General features: G+C 38.5%; 1 protein-coding gene across 1 annotated transcript in view; it reads right to left on the reverse strand.

Moving 5' to 3' along the window:
* GUCY1A2 (guanylate cyclase 1, soluble, alpha 2) overlaps positions 1-15,446 on the reverse strand; it is a 259,742-nt gene that overhangs the window by 244,053 nt on the left and 243 nt on the right. Inside the window, exon 2 of the mRNA XM_004688763.1 lies at positions 15,345-15,441. Coding sequence (XP_004688820.1) covers positions 15,345-15,441 — 97 coding nt within the window. The remainder of the gene's footprint in view (positions 1-15,344; positions 15,442-15,446) is intronic.

The raw sequence follows: 15,446 nt of genomic DNA on the forward strand, positions 1-15,446 counted from the left end.
CCTCCGGGGCAGGCGGGAATCAAACTCATACAGAAGTGGCTTTAGCTTCTCAGCGCTGTGCTTTAACCCACTGCACCACCAGGGAGGGCCCCTTTACTACCTTTTTTAACAGATATTCTAGAAAAGCAAAATAATCATTTTTGTCATTTTAGAATTTAAGTTCCTTTCTGGTGAGTATATCTTCATTTGATTTATAAAGCACATAAAATAGCTGAATACCTTGTTATCTAATGTCCAGTAGTTTTTTGTTCTGATGTTATTTTTAGATCCATGTTTATAAGCTAATATGTTATACTTTATGCAATATTAATTTTTATCAATTCATTTAAAGTGACTTACTAGTATAAATTCTTTGAAAATGCATTATGTCTGTTGGGGTGGGATATAGCAAAATGCCTCTTACAATTATGTTTTAAAGGAATTATCAATATCTGTCATTACAGTCACTACTGACCACTCATGTGACAAAGGCCACTGCTATGATCACGCCCTGGGCATCTGTGTTAACTGGGTATCTGAGACCTAGATTGCCTGGAATTTTTTTTTTGAACAGTCAAGAAAGCAAGACTAACGGTGGCAAATTACTTGGTGTTTGATTTCCTCCATCATCCCCACCTCATCCAAGAACACAGCTGAGTAGGTGAAACCTGCCCCAGCACTGAGGATACCCAGCAGGCTGCAGCCTCTTGAGCCTCAGTTCACACAGTCAGCCTCTTCAGTAGGAAAAACAGGCTTGCACTTTGGAAGCAAACTTGGCGTGGGGGAACGACACTTAATTCAGAACAAAAGGCTGGTTTTCTTTGAAATGTGTTTATAATGGCCAGAAGTTAACATGAGAGAGAAAAAGAGACTTTATAGCTTCCAAACACTGTCAGATCCACAAAGCATTTATTGATCCTTATATCAGGAGGAAACAATAAATCTTTCTTCTCCATCATCCACACCAAGAAAGTCCTGGAATATGTCTGAAGCTTCATAGGGATTTACAATAGTCTATGGCTAAGATTTACTCTTTCCCTCATCTCTGTTCTATTACAACACAATCATTCAATCATCTCATAATTGTATCTCTTTATAATAAATGCCTTTAGAAGCGGATTCTTTTGTTAAAGAGGTAAAAGACATTTCCACTACTTGTGGCAAATTCTTATACACAAGAATGTAATTATACTCACTCTAGGTTTCTATTAAATGACATTTTTAAATTTGGAATACAATCACAGTCATGTCCCTTCTGACTTATGTAATCAATCCGAAAAAGAGAAGAGGGCGTGGAGATACATAGCGATAGAGATGCAAAGAAGGAGGTAGATAGCTATGGATATACAGACAGAGAACCATATTTATGTCTGTAAATATTATCATAAAAGTACAACTTATAAGAAAGGGTAAGTGTATCCTTTCCATAATATAAAAAAATTACAAAAATCCCTAATATATGAAGTATTTGGTAAGATAATATTCAAAAATCAAGACATCTCTCATTTGAAAATTAAACCAATCACAATAGAGAGAAAAGAAATGGGGAAACAGACGCAGAGTGACTCTGTACTGCAAGAATTTGGTTCACAGACAGGATACTCTTTCTTCTGCAGAGGTCAACAGAAACTTACTGAACTGAAAAAAGAGACTTCCTGCTAAGGCAGATCACAGGCCTCAAGCCTGATGTTGGGCTAACATGAATTTCTCTTCCAAAGGGCCTTGATTTCCTTCAGGAAGATTTTTTTTTATAAGAAATAGTTCAAAGAAGGATAAAAATCCTTATGAGATTTCACCCCTGAAATGCTAGCCAAAAAAAGGAAAAAAAAAAATCAGGGGAAATGGGAATTACAAACATTCCCCCCACCCCCAAATGAGACACCTCAGCTGAATTTTGCTTAATACAGTTTGATCATTTAGAAGTAAACTTATTATCCCCACCCCCACCCTCCAGAATATAATAGAAATTGACTGAGACCACGGGTAAGAAGAGTATCTCTGGAAATCCAGCACTTAATATTCCCTAACTCTGTACTTCATAACTAGAGTGACTGACTGTTCCACGGAGCTTGTGCTCTGGCTGAGGACGCATGCAAAGCAGGTGTCTAGCACACGCACAATGAAAGAACAGAAATAACAGGACGTTGTAATTGCTTATATTTGCATTTTCTGATTCTTAGTTATTGATTTTATTTCAATAAAGTACATTTGTATTTATCTCATTCTGTTCTTCTAACATTTGTGTGGCATGTGTAAACAGATTCACACTGACCTTATTCACTGAACAAATATCTGCTGACCAACTATTATGGGCCCGGCACTACTACACTTGTGATCTGGTGGTAGACAAAGTAGACAAAAGCACATGCTGGACAAAACTGAGTGAGATTTACCCAGAAAGAGAAGGGGGATGAACTAAGAACCCAAAATTGATAGTGTGGCCTTATTTCACCTTCCATATCACCTTTCAACTGTGTGAGATATATTTGATATAACAACAAAATTAAGTCCTGTTCAGTTGGCTCCTTTTATCTTGAGAGTTCTTTCCATTAGTGACCTTGCCTCCAGTGTCAAAAAGAGCTCTAACTCTAAACAAAGTCACATCAGACACAAAGGGGGTAATAACAGAGGTTATCTATATAAAATACATATCCCAAATTAACTTTGAAACAGAAAGAATAAGTGAAAATAAGTGCAAATCAAAAAACAGTTCCTTCCACAAGGAGTACAACTTAGAAAATCCTCTCTTTAAAAGGATGAGAAAATATTAAGTTTTCAGACTGATAAAGCAATCCAAAAGTTACCTATAGTGGAATTTACAAATTAAAAAAAGAAAGTATGCTTCATAAATATGTAACTTCTGAAGGATAAAGTGGTGACCTTTCAGGTTCCATTTGACATCCCAAGGTCACTGCAGCTGTACCATACGTAAGAATCACATAAAAAACCGTAAATAGCAAGACAATTTAAATTTAACAGCCACAATACAAAATTACTGACCAGTTGTAAGTTATAAAATAGGTGTGAATATGGCAGCTGTCTTCCATATTCTGCCATGATACATTCCCTTTGGTCAGGGGAAAAGAAGTATTCTAACTCTAGGGCCCTCCCTGGTGGCTCAGCGGGTTAAAGCACTGCACTAAGAAACTAAAGAGCCGCTTCCGCATGAGTTCGATTCCCGCCTGCCCCGGAGGTGACCACATGGCGTGGCAGACCTCTCCTGGCCCGCCCACTGCTCCCCTCAGCAGTGTGCTTAGTCGATCTGCCTGTTCTGCTTTCCGCTCTGTCTCTGGTGAATCCTCTCACCCTCCGCATCTCTGGCCTGTATCCCAGTTCTGTACGAATGAATAAATAAATAAATCTTTAAAAAAAAAAAAAAAGAAGTATTCTAACTCTAAAGGCTCAAGAATGCCCCTAAGTAAACCCTATCTTTTCACAAAGACGACTCATCTCATTCATTTTCATTTCAATTTGATGATAGTCAGTTACCTCCAAATGTTTCCACCTCCTTAATAAACTGATTAGGCCTCACAGAACTACCATGTAACTCTCTCTCTCTCTTTTTATGGCAAAATTTCTTGATACATTCCCTTCAAAGCCATGTTTCTTCTACCTTAGGCAGAAGATTGACACTAAGGCCACCAACTATCTCCCTCACACAAGGTGAGTCATTACCACCCTCAAGTCATTCACCATTATTTTACAAATACCAGCCACTACCACCTTTGTGCACAGCTGCCTCCAAACTCCACTCACCCCTGCAATAAAAGTAACGCATTTATTCTTCTTCAGTATTTTGTGTTCTTGCTCTTTCTCTTTCAGAGAGTTTAGGATTAGGCAGTGGTAGAGGGCATGACCTGACGGTGGGCCAGGCAGCTCTCTTAGTGCATGACATTAGCTGTTGCCTCCCTGAACTCTCATCCAAACTCCAATACCCAATCAACTATGCTCTAGTAACTGATTCAGCTGCCTGTGTTGTGACAGACACTGCCAAAACAAATGAGCCTGAGCCCTCAAAAAGTTTATTATCTGAAGTAATCATTTGCATCCAAATTCATGAAAATCCACATCTGAGATTAGTATATTTCTTCTAAGTGCCACCTCCCCATTGCTGACTTCTATGCTTTTTTTGATGCCACCATAGCATTCACGCTTACTACTGTAGGGTGGGCTCCCTGGGGTACAGATTCTGAGAAAAGCAGCAAGCAGAAAGCTTATTATGGAGAACTCATGGGGTCAATAACCATGAAAGAGCAGCAAAGGAAGTAGAATTGGAATGAGGGAAAAGGTAGACTCTGACATTCCAAACAGTGCTATTAGCTGACCCTACACAGAGTTCTAACTTTAGAGTTGACTCAATTAGGATAAGGGGAGCCACTTCTTCATCCCCCCTATGCTTATTAGGCACTGGTAAAGGGCATTGCCTTGGGCAAGGCAGCTCTCTTAAGGCAGTGACAATCCAAGGTGACTCTTAGCAACACTCCCAGCATGTAGGGGAAGAAGTCCTTCCTTCCTAAAGAGCTAGAGAGTGGATGTATAGTATGATGGAAGGAACACAGAGCCTGGGGGTAAACACACCAAAATCTAATCTTATCTGTATCAGTAATTATTTGTGATCATAAGCAAGTTACTCAATTTCTCCAAATCTCTCACAAGATTATTTTCATTTTTTAATTCATTAATATACATAATATAAAAAGAGTATATATTAAAAACACTTCTGCTGGGTCCAGAGCAGTCACCAAACACATGTTAATATTTCCTCTCCCACCCTACAGTTTTTATAACTACAATCTTACTTTCCCCACTCTACGACTTCTTCCAAAATTATACTTATTTGATCAGTAAAGATTTATTGAGAGCCTACATCCAGCCAGATCTATTTTAGGTATGACCAAAGTGCACCATGAACAACCAGTCAAGTCCTCTGCCCTTGCAAAACTAATATTTCAGCAAGACAAGAAAGGCAATAATAATACTAAGGTAAACATGTAAAAAAAAAAAAAGATAGCTCAAAACAGTGTGGGCAGAGAAAATGGTGAGCAGGGGAGGTGATACCCAGCTGAACTCTGAATGCCATGAAAGGGCTAATTACGTGGAGAACTGGGGCAAGGGGGCATTTCAGATTTGGACACTAGGACGTAGGTCACAGGAGAAGATGAAGCTTACATGCAAGTTCATGAAGCGCTCAACAGAAACTTGAGTGGAAGTTAGAGTATCACAAGCTGAAGTCAGAGAAGTCTTGCTATTTCCTAGACTTTGTACCACTCTAGCAAAATCATTATTTCATGACAGAGAGTTAGAGCACTGTACAGCACCCGGTACATAGGGCTCAATAAATTAACATTGACCTATTACTATCTTCAACATCATTATAGTTTAACTGTTCTTTTTACATACAAATCCTTCCCAGGTCTATATGTGCTCCACATCATGCCAAATAAGAAAAAGTGGGCATAGAACAAAGTGGAGAGGGAAGTGCAAAAGTAGTTGCCATACACATGAGCATGTGACTTTTTAAATGAATTTATGTATTTTAAATCCAGACAATATCAACTCTGTCTGAATCTCCCACTTCCTGCATGTGTTTAAGACATATAGAGTGCATGCTGAGTGAACAGGAAGTGCCCATTTGTAATTAAATGCCATTTGAAAGAATGAAAGTAAGTTAGGGTAAGTGAATGAACGGATAAATAGGTAAGCTGTCTGATCACATGTGCTTTTAAGATCTCTGGGAAGAAACATCCTTTCTAAGCATATTAGACCTAGAGAATAACTCTGCAATGTTGTATATCCAGCAATGTTGAATATTTCCTACAAGAACATGAAAGTGCTAATCAAAAGCTATAGAGGAAGAAAATAGCCAAAGATGGTGGCTGGAAGAACTGAAAACATCAGTTATCATGTCTGTATATCTGAAAAGAACTGAAATTAGAAAAAGACACCAAAATTAAATAGTCATTTACAGTATTCTGAATATTTTGTTATTCATAATTTTAATCTTCAAATCCTGTAACTTGAGTTACAGGATTGTATATATATTGTATAGGTAGGAAACTGAGCTTCAGAAAGGCTTATCCAAGAACACCTAAGTAACTACAGGGTTAACGTTTGACTCGGAAACCTGTTCTGTACCTTGGTAAAGGAGTGAAGGCATCTGAACTGATGTTTTGGTCCTCAGGACAGCAGCAGATGAAGTCATTCACAATTATGCACAACAGTAAACAGTGTGCTTAGTTCTCTGCTTACAATTCATTACATATTTACCCTTGAGTGAGAGATAAGCATTTTATGATCTCAAAAATGGAAAAAGAAAATTTCCATTCCCAAAATAAGATTAAAACAAAAATCCAAATGCAGCATTTAATGAATTTCTTCACCTGCCCCCGCCCATCCGGGGGACACAAATATACAAACAGGCTTACCAGTGTCTTTCAAGAAAAAAAAAAAAAACTCACACATCAGTTAAATTATGCAACAAATGTTGAAAGTTTAGAAAACTTTTTGTTAAAATCCTAGGAATTCCTAATTTGCCTTTGCCCACTAGCTTTCCCATGAGAGGATGAATTGGAAGCTCAGGAGTACACTTAATATCGGTGTCCAGTCCAGGAAGGTCGGTACTGAATGTGCAGGTCTGCTCTGCCTCACATCCACGCTCAGGACTTCCCAGAACACAGCTCCACTGCAAATGCACTGTCTTCAAGCTCCTTGAGTTCAAGGTGAGCTATGGGCCTTCTAATCTGCAATGAAAACCTTCACCACTCTATGCCTCTCTAAGTCCCACTCCTCCCAATGTAGGCTATAAGTTCTCTCCAAGTTCAGCTGGGGCCCTCAACACTGTTTTACCTGTTCATGGTGAGTGTTCTTCCCTGTTTCCTAAATCTAAGATTTCTAGCTTGGCCACTTTTTTCCCTAGAACTCTATTCCTCCAATTTTGTTGTGCTACTGCATCTGCTCACATCTACGGCAGGATAGATCTATGTATGTGCTGACATGTAGAGATTTTTCTTAATAGAATGTTTAATAACATAGAATTTCTTGCATTTTGAGATAATGGTGACCGGAAGATCTATGGTAGATCTACAATGGCTCTGCCTTACAGTGATACTATGTCTTTAATGATACAGTACAAATACTTGTAAGTGGCAGTATATATGCTCCCCTAAACAATTATGAGTCAATAGGCATTTTAATATAATCATGTTAATCAAGCTTATAAATGATGAGCCTAAAATCCAGATTAATGTGAAGCTCCAATAAAACATACACATGTGAGTGACTGGAAAATCTTAGACTATTCTAAAATACAGTGCTGAAATTATACACATTCTTGTGTTCAATGAAAAAATTACACAGTTAAATGATCAACTAAAATAGTGAATGGAAATAATGCATGAAGCCTACAGAATGTAACCAAAAGTACACTGAGATTTTTATTCAATCATTTATTCATTCACTAGCAAACACATAGAGTGCCTTTATTAATTGGATCTCTTACAGGGCATGAAGAGATATAGATAGGAAACAGAATGAACCGAAACCACAGGACACCACAAATCCTGTTTCATGCGAACAATAACTTAATGTTATTGTTGGGAAAAGACAAAGTGAGAGAAAACAGGATGGATGTGTGTGTGCATCTGTATGTGTGTGTACCATGAATAAAATTAAGAATAAAAAGAATCACTCCAATATAAAGCTGAAGAGCTAACGCATGAAGAAACACAGGAAGCATAAAGCAATAAGGAATGGAAGCATGTTTTACAGTATGTTTATTCCTTCCACTGGGGAGAATTCATACATCACAAATGTCATAAAATGAATGGAAAAAGAATCAAATGAACTTCATACTTGCAATTAAGGGAACAACAGGATCTCCATAGGGATAGCTTATTCATGCTAGATTGGCTCTAGATGTCTATAAAAATGCTAACTTCTTAAAAGTTTGGGTCACTACTTAGAAAGTTCAACTCGTCTCCCATCCAAGTAAGCTCCTGAATGAAAGACTAAGTGGCTAAGGAAGCAGATGATAAGAATCTTTATTACACTGATATTCTGTTTGAGTTTAGTAGAGTTTTGGTGGCTCTATGATATTTGAACCTCTCATGGCTTCCTCATTAGAAAAAAAATAGCTAAAAAATCTAAGTGACCTGAAACAGAAGAGTAGATCAAGAAGATGTCGCGCGCACACACACACACACACACACACACAATGGAATATGACTCAGTGACCAACAAAGGTTAAGTCCATGTCATTTCCATAAATATGGATGGAACTGGAAGGGAAAATACTATGTGAAATAAGTTGGAAGGAATATAATAAATATCAGATGGTGTCACTGTGAAACAGAGTGACTAAAGTGAGAGTCAGATAAAGACAAACTTAAAAACTAACCCTTGAGAGCTGACTACAGAGCTGAAGCACTCAGAGGGGAGAAGGAGCTTGTCTGAAGGAAAAAGCAAAGCACAAGGCAAGCACAATGCGGGCGATGGACTGTCGGTGACTTAGTGACAGGTACACTGTGGTGGCAGATACACTGTGGTGGCGACACTTGATGGGACTGTACAAAGATTACCTCAATTAAAAATTAATTTTTTAAAGAAAAAGAAAAAACCTTTCTTCTGGCACCCAGATCTATCTTTCTTCCTCTAGCCCTTTCTAAAATTTTCACTGGCATGTGAACAATCTATCATTCCAAAATGAGCCAGTAGATGGAGCATTTGAAGAATGTTGTGTCAGTTTTGTTCTGGAAAACAAAGAAGCTGATGGCGATGTCAAACTGACCCCTCAGAACAGCCCTGCTTCTTCCTCCCAAAAGTTTTTGAACAGCTGCTTCATCATTTTTTTTATTATTTTTTTTTTTTAGGATTCATTTATTTATTCATACAGAACTGGGGTACAGGTCAGAGGTTCTGGGTCAGTGAGAGGGTTCACCAGAAACAGAGTGAGAAGAACAGGCAGATCGATGAAGTACACTGCTGAGGGAAGCAGCAGGAGGTTGAGGAGAGATCTGCTGTGTCATGTGGATCAACTCCTGGGCCAGGGATTGAACTCACACTGAAGCGGCTGCAGCCAGCTTGCAGTGCTGTTTCCTAACTTGTTGTGCCACCAGAGAGGGCCTACTTCATCATTTTAAAGAATGAGGTGACAGGACACTTAAAATAGCAAGGGCATATAATTTACTGACATAAGCTTTGGGGAGCTACCAAAACATTCTTAAGAAAAATGGGGAGAGAGCCCACAAATAATCTACCACACAACCAGCAAGATTATATTGATCACAAAGTATACAACATAGGGTCCCAACTCACCCTCTTTTCTCTGTCTCCTTTAAGGTATTAACTAGCAGTGATATCTTCATCCCAGTGGCGTCACTTCCAGGATTTTTCTCAAAAATTAGTGTGTGCAACTCACTGAATCTAGATCAGTCATCCCAAAGGCTGCGATTGCTGGAATTCCATCACCTTTATGCACAACTGTAGTATGCCCACTTTAAAAGGTAGAGTTTAGACACCTTCCTAGAGCTGTTCAACCAGACCCTCTGAGGAAGAGATCCAGGATTCTGTATTCAATTTGCTCCAGCTATTTCTATGTTCACTAATGTTTGATAGTCACAAGCCTAGTAACGAACTATTTAATAGGCCTCAAGTAAAACTTGCCCAAACAGTGACTGCTCCCTGTTCTAGTTCTAATACATTCACTCGTACTCAATTCCTTACAACAGGGCTAGCACATCTTGTGCCTTCAGAGATATTCCCAACAATCCTGCTTTCTAAATCATACTAGGATGGAATGGTCTATTTTATGAGCTGCTTGAAGCTTGCAGCACGTGATTCTATATCTTCAGATACTGTCCTGAAGTGATATTCAGGACTAAAATGACATCCTTCTGCCTCCTGCCAGTGCCTCTTTGACAACAGGAGTCTACTTGCTGACAAATATTTCATTCATTTGAGAAAAAACTGTGCAGAGAGTATACACAAACTTATACAGGATGTAAAAAGAGAGTCATACATTTACCTAACTTTTTCAAATAAGAACAATCCACTCAGAGAGCTCCAGGAAGAAGACGCTTCCCATCTGCTCTCTGCTAACACAACTTCATGCTATAACTTTGCTTTAAATGTCAGATGCAAGTAAAATTCAAACTGGTTTGCATACTTGACTGTATCTTGCACAGACTGGATGCAAATTCTAAACATTTTGTTGGATAACACAAAACATTAGACCAAAAACGTCAAATACAAAAGAAATACCATTATCAACATTTAAACAAGGACATCCATTCAATTATTCTGAGAATTTGACTGCATACCCCACAGCAATCAGGTACTACGCTACTTGATATAAACACAAGCATATCGAGGTTACAGTCAGAAATTAAACAGGGAGACTTTAAAGTTCGACCTAAATCAGTAGTTCATGCATCAAGCAGGGATCTGTTAAGAACACCCATCCCATCCCAGAGAGCCTCTGCACACACCCCCTCCTTTTGCCATGCAGTTTTTCTTCCTAGATGTGTGTGAAATTCTAAAGTGGATAAGTATATCTGTTTGATGATTCATGATGAACAATGTAGATAGTAAATCATAAACAGATAAAGACAGATAAAGAATGCACTTGCTTAAATATCATGTTTGATAAAATACAGATTTAATGTTGTGACTGAGGCAACAAGACAAAACCAAAGTGAATGAAAAGATGATATAAAGGGGAAAAATACATAACATCACTCAAATGTTCCCTCCAAACATTTGAGAGTCCTTCAAGGTAGATAAACTATATACTAAAGGAAGATGATCATGAATGACCTCTATCTACAAACTCATAATTGATGTCATTTCCCACTGACAAAATAAATTTTTAAAAGGAAGACCTAACAGTTAATTTGGTACACAAACAAAAATAGCATGTTGTACACAGAAAATAAATACTATTAGCTGGGTAACCGCTGCCCCTCACAGCTTTAACACACATACGATGTGGTGGCAAGGAAAGCTCGATATTCTCAGATAAATTAAATAAGCAGTTTTTCTCTCACCTATCTAAATTTTTTCTAGTTTAAAGTCAGTATGTTATAAAATGCCCACTTTCTACCAAGAATGTATGTCCTGGTGTTTTTATGGTATTTTTAAGTTATAAAAAGTATTTCTACATTGCACTCAGAAATTTGATGGAAAAATCTGAATCTGCAAGGATTGCACAGGTTCGTGTATACACAAGACACAGCCAGGGGGCCTGAAAGGGACCCCAGTTTTCACTTTTTTAATGGACTAGTGGCAAGTGTCAACGAAATAATTTCCTGATCATGTTTATTACTTTTAGGAGCAAGACATCAGTTATCCTATAAATTTATTTTTAAAAAATGAAATCTTAGATCATTTGTAGCTATTTAAATTTCATAGAAATTAAAGGGTCTTAACCTAAAAACATCATTTGTTGATTTTCAAGTTTTACAAAGTATATTGGCTCTCTTTCACAACAAATCTACAAGGTATTTATTCTGATTTCACATAATAGGAACCCAAGGTTCCCAGAAGGCAGGCTTTGGCTTTCCCAAACTCCCATGCTTAGTAAGGGCTCAGCAGTAGCCAGGGCTTCTAAGCACCAAATCCTGTTCTCTTAAATCTGAATATGTTGCTTAGTTGTGACTAGGGATGAAGTAAAGAAAGGAGCAGCAGATGACTACTAAGATCTGGTCTGATACTGATATCTAAATTCTACAACAGTGAAAACATTATAACTACTGGAATATGTTTTATCAAATATCCCAACTCTAATTTGGGGAATTTAAAAAATTTCAACTATAAAATATAAATGCATCAACTATCCAAATTCACAATTCACAATTTTTCATTATTTATGTGTTATTGTTACTCTCACACTTTCTTAGTTTTTTTTAATGTCTTACACATGTAAAAGTTAATTTTATGTAATATCAGGAAAGGCAAAAGCTGTACTTTGAATGCCCTTTCACTTTTTCATAGGGATGTCTCAATATAATTTCCTCTCCCAAAATAATGAAATTATTTTTACTTTTTGGCTACTTGAATTTGGACTTCCTTTCCATTTTCTTTCCTCACTATTCCCTTGGTGTGCTGGACAATTGCTGTGTCTGGAGTGCACTGCCCTTATTTTCCATCCCTCAGTTCTGTTACTCTTTCCCCAAGCCTCCTGCAGCATTGCGACATCAAGGTGCCCTAAGAAGGAACACAGGGAAGCCCTCTCTTCAGGCATCTCCTAGAGCACCCTCCTAACAGGCTCTTGTTACTAACCCTAAGCCTGATGTCAAAGCACTAAGGTTCCAAGCAACTCTCATTTTTACAAATAAAATGGGTATGAGTGAGTTACTAAATTCATCCATGATGTGAACTCCCAGCTGTTTCTCCATACGTGTTCCCAAGTACTAAATCATTTGAAAATAAGTAACAAAATAAGTGGTGTATACATCTTCAGTCACATCTCAAGGGTTGTTTTTACTATTATGTCTGTATCCCAGAGATGCAGAGTGAAGTATCCAAAATGCATGATAAATAAAACTTTCTCTGGATATGTCCAGGACAACTGGAGTTCTTATATTTTCCCTCAATACAGTTCCTTTAAAATAAAAGCTATAAATGAAGAGGTTCCCTGTGTCAAAGATTGGGAGTGTTTTGTTTGCATTTGTATTGTCAGTACTTGGTATAATACCTGCCACATAGAAGATCCTAGAATTGACTCAATTTCATTAATTCAATTTACCTTCACTAATAAAATGGTATAAAGTTCTATAATCTTTATAGTCATTGAAAAATGATTTGAAATATCAAAAGCCTTGGTTTGACTAATCACTGATCAAATTAGGAAGTTACTTAGCAATATTCAGTTTTTACTAATTTCTATTTTCCTATATGCAAATTGTTGTGAATAAAGAACAAATGTCCAGTGATTGAGACAAAATTCCATGATGAGATCACTAAAAGTACCTCCACATCAAGTATAGTTTCTCCTGAAGTATAACTGTGATACAATACAAGAAAGCTCACTGCACTCATACCCATCAGAAATTTTCCTGAAAGAATGTTCTCTGATAACAGCTATTTTCAGAAATTTAAATAAAAGTAACTTCACTCTAATGAACAAGAGCAGACAGGACACAACAATCTCCCCTAATTATTTTCAGAGAAGTTTGGGTTCTTAGCTATGCAAGAGAATGAATGTACTGGAACTCTGAAGCAGCACTCCAGCTCACCAAGTAAAACAGGAGTGGAGACCACAGAACTAAGTCACTGCTTTGAAATATAACCTGTTCTCTTTGTGCTACTATATCCACTGATGAGCAGTCATTGAGAACTGACTTCTACCTGCCTGATGATGTTAAAAATGTTTATTACATTCACCTCAAAGTGATGTAACTTTTCAAAATAGAAAGGAATTGCACATGTAAAGCACATATCACTGTTGCATAGATTTGACCACAGGAACTATTTTTAAATTTCTTATCCTAAAAACCATTATCTGGATGCATGTTTTTTTATCCAGTAAAAAGCCAGAGTTACTCAAATTTGATTGATAAAGGTGAAATTTCCTCTCTATTTTGGCAATACATATTTAAGTTTACTTTTATGTACTTCCTCACATAAGGTGTGGAGAATTTTCTTAGGTTAAACTGCTGTTACCAGAGACACAACCATTACTTTTTAGAATCTTGTAAATTCTGATTGTTCAGCAAAAAGAAAACTAAAAATAATTCTTCCCCCAAATTAATCACCAAAGTTATATCAAATTTTAGTACCCTGCACAAATATTTTAGGGACTAAACTAAAATTACAGACACATATTTATAACTACTAGATTCCTCTCACAAAGGCTTATATTTAAAAAATTGTAACATCAAATAGTTTCTAAGATTATGCTTCCTGAGAAATATTTACAATAAAATACAACATCAAAAAAATTCTGAACTAGTTCCTAGTTTGTCAGTGGAAGAAAGAGGCAGCAAGGCAAATAGAAAGGAAAATACACAAGAAAAAGAAGGTGGAAGAGTTATCTTAATGTTAAAAAAAAAAAAAAGGTTATTCTCCATAATGGCAAGGACCACAGGAATATGTATAGGGTGGTGTGTTACCAAACCCCAGTCCTTCAGGACCCACTGCTTCTCCGGTCTCTCACACCACCAATTGCAGGAGTACTTTTAAAAGTGAAACTCAGGAGTGTGCAAGCAAGACCCATGTCCAGATTCATTTTGGGAACTTTAAAGCAGAACTAGGGTACCTAGCTCAAATGCGGTCAGAATTCAAAGTCCTTGACCCCAAGGTCAGGGTGAGGATAAATGGTGATAAAGATTTGACACTGAATCTCCTTCAGTTTCTGCCCACTGGAGTAGACTGCTTCAAAACAGCTCATCCAGAAAGAGAAAGACTGGGACAGAAGGTAAAAGTCAAGGGTAGAGGGCAGGCACTGCAAGAATGAGAAAGAGGTGCTCTGGAAGGATGCCTAGAACCTAGGGGGATTTGGGTACCCTTGAAATGGCTGACACAGATAGCCCCTAATGATCACAAGTTTTGAGAAGGTTAGGAAGGTTTTCATTCATGCAACAGATAATTAGGAAGGGCCTCAAAGAATTCAAGAACAAAAAAAAAAAAATTAATGAGAAAGCTCTTAAGAAGCCAGGAGAAAAAAGTAAAAGATGACTTGGAGCAAGGATCAGAGATTCTGAAAATCAAACAATGAATTTACCTAGACATGGAGGGTCAACAAAAACAATGTCCAGCGAATACAAAAAAAAAAAAAAAAAGGTTGGGGAGAAAACAAGAGATCAGAAAACAACTCAAAAAAGCATCTGACTATCAGTTTCTGAAGATGCAACAGAGAATGCACAGAGCTGTGGAATTCAGTGATGTCAAAGAAGGTCACACGGAAGAGCAAGAGCGCAGGGGGGTGGAGGGAGGAGATGAAGGTTTCCTGAAAGTGGTAGCAGCCCTTTGGGGATGCTGGTGATGTGGAAATGAGAACTGTGGAACACAGAGCCTGGGAAAGTTTGTGGTAAAGAAAACAGGTGGGTGTACAGGAACAGGAGGCTGTCAGGGTGAGCCCCACCAAGTGGGGCCAAGGCTGGAAGGGGGCGGACAAGCCCCCTGTGCAAAAGCACAGGAGGCGGGGAAGACTGACTCCCCAAGGGCTCTAAAGCGTCCGCCAGAGAGAGCCGAGTTCTGTCTGCCTGAGGCCCCCACCCCCACCCGGCACCAAGGCCCAGGCGGGCGAGGCCCGGCGCCCCCCAGCGGTCGGGCTAGGCACACACACGCCTGGGAGAGCCTGGCGCCAACTTTCCCGACCCTGTCCTCTCTCCCAAGACACCAGCCCTCCTTCCGCAGCCCCTGCTCACCGAGGGCGCCGTCAGGCGGCTGATGCTCTCACCCAGCGAGTCTAGATTGACCCGCCTCCGGCGCTGCACCCTCCTGGCCCCGGCTGTGGCCGCGGCAGCGGC

The sequence above is a fragment of the Condylura cristata genome, unplaced genomic scaffold (assembly GCF_000260355.1).
Source record: "Condylura cristata isolate star-nosed mole 26May11 unplaced genomic scaffold, ConCri1.0 scaffold00025, whole genome shotgun sequence".
NCBI classification, from domain to species: Eukaryota; Metazoa; Chordata; class Mammalia; order Eulipotyphla; family Talpidae; genus Condylura; species Condylura cristata.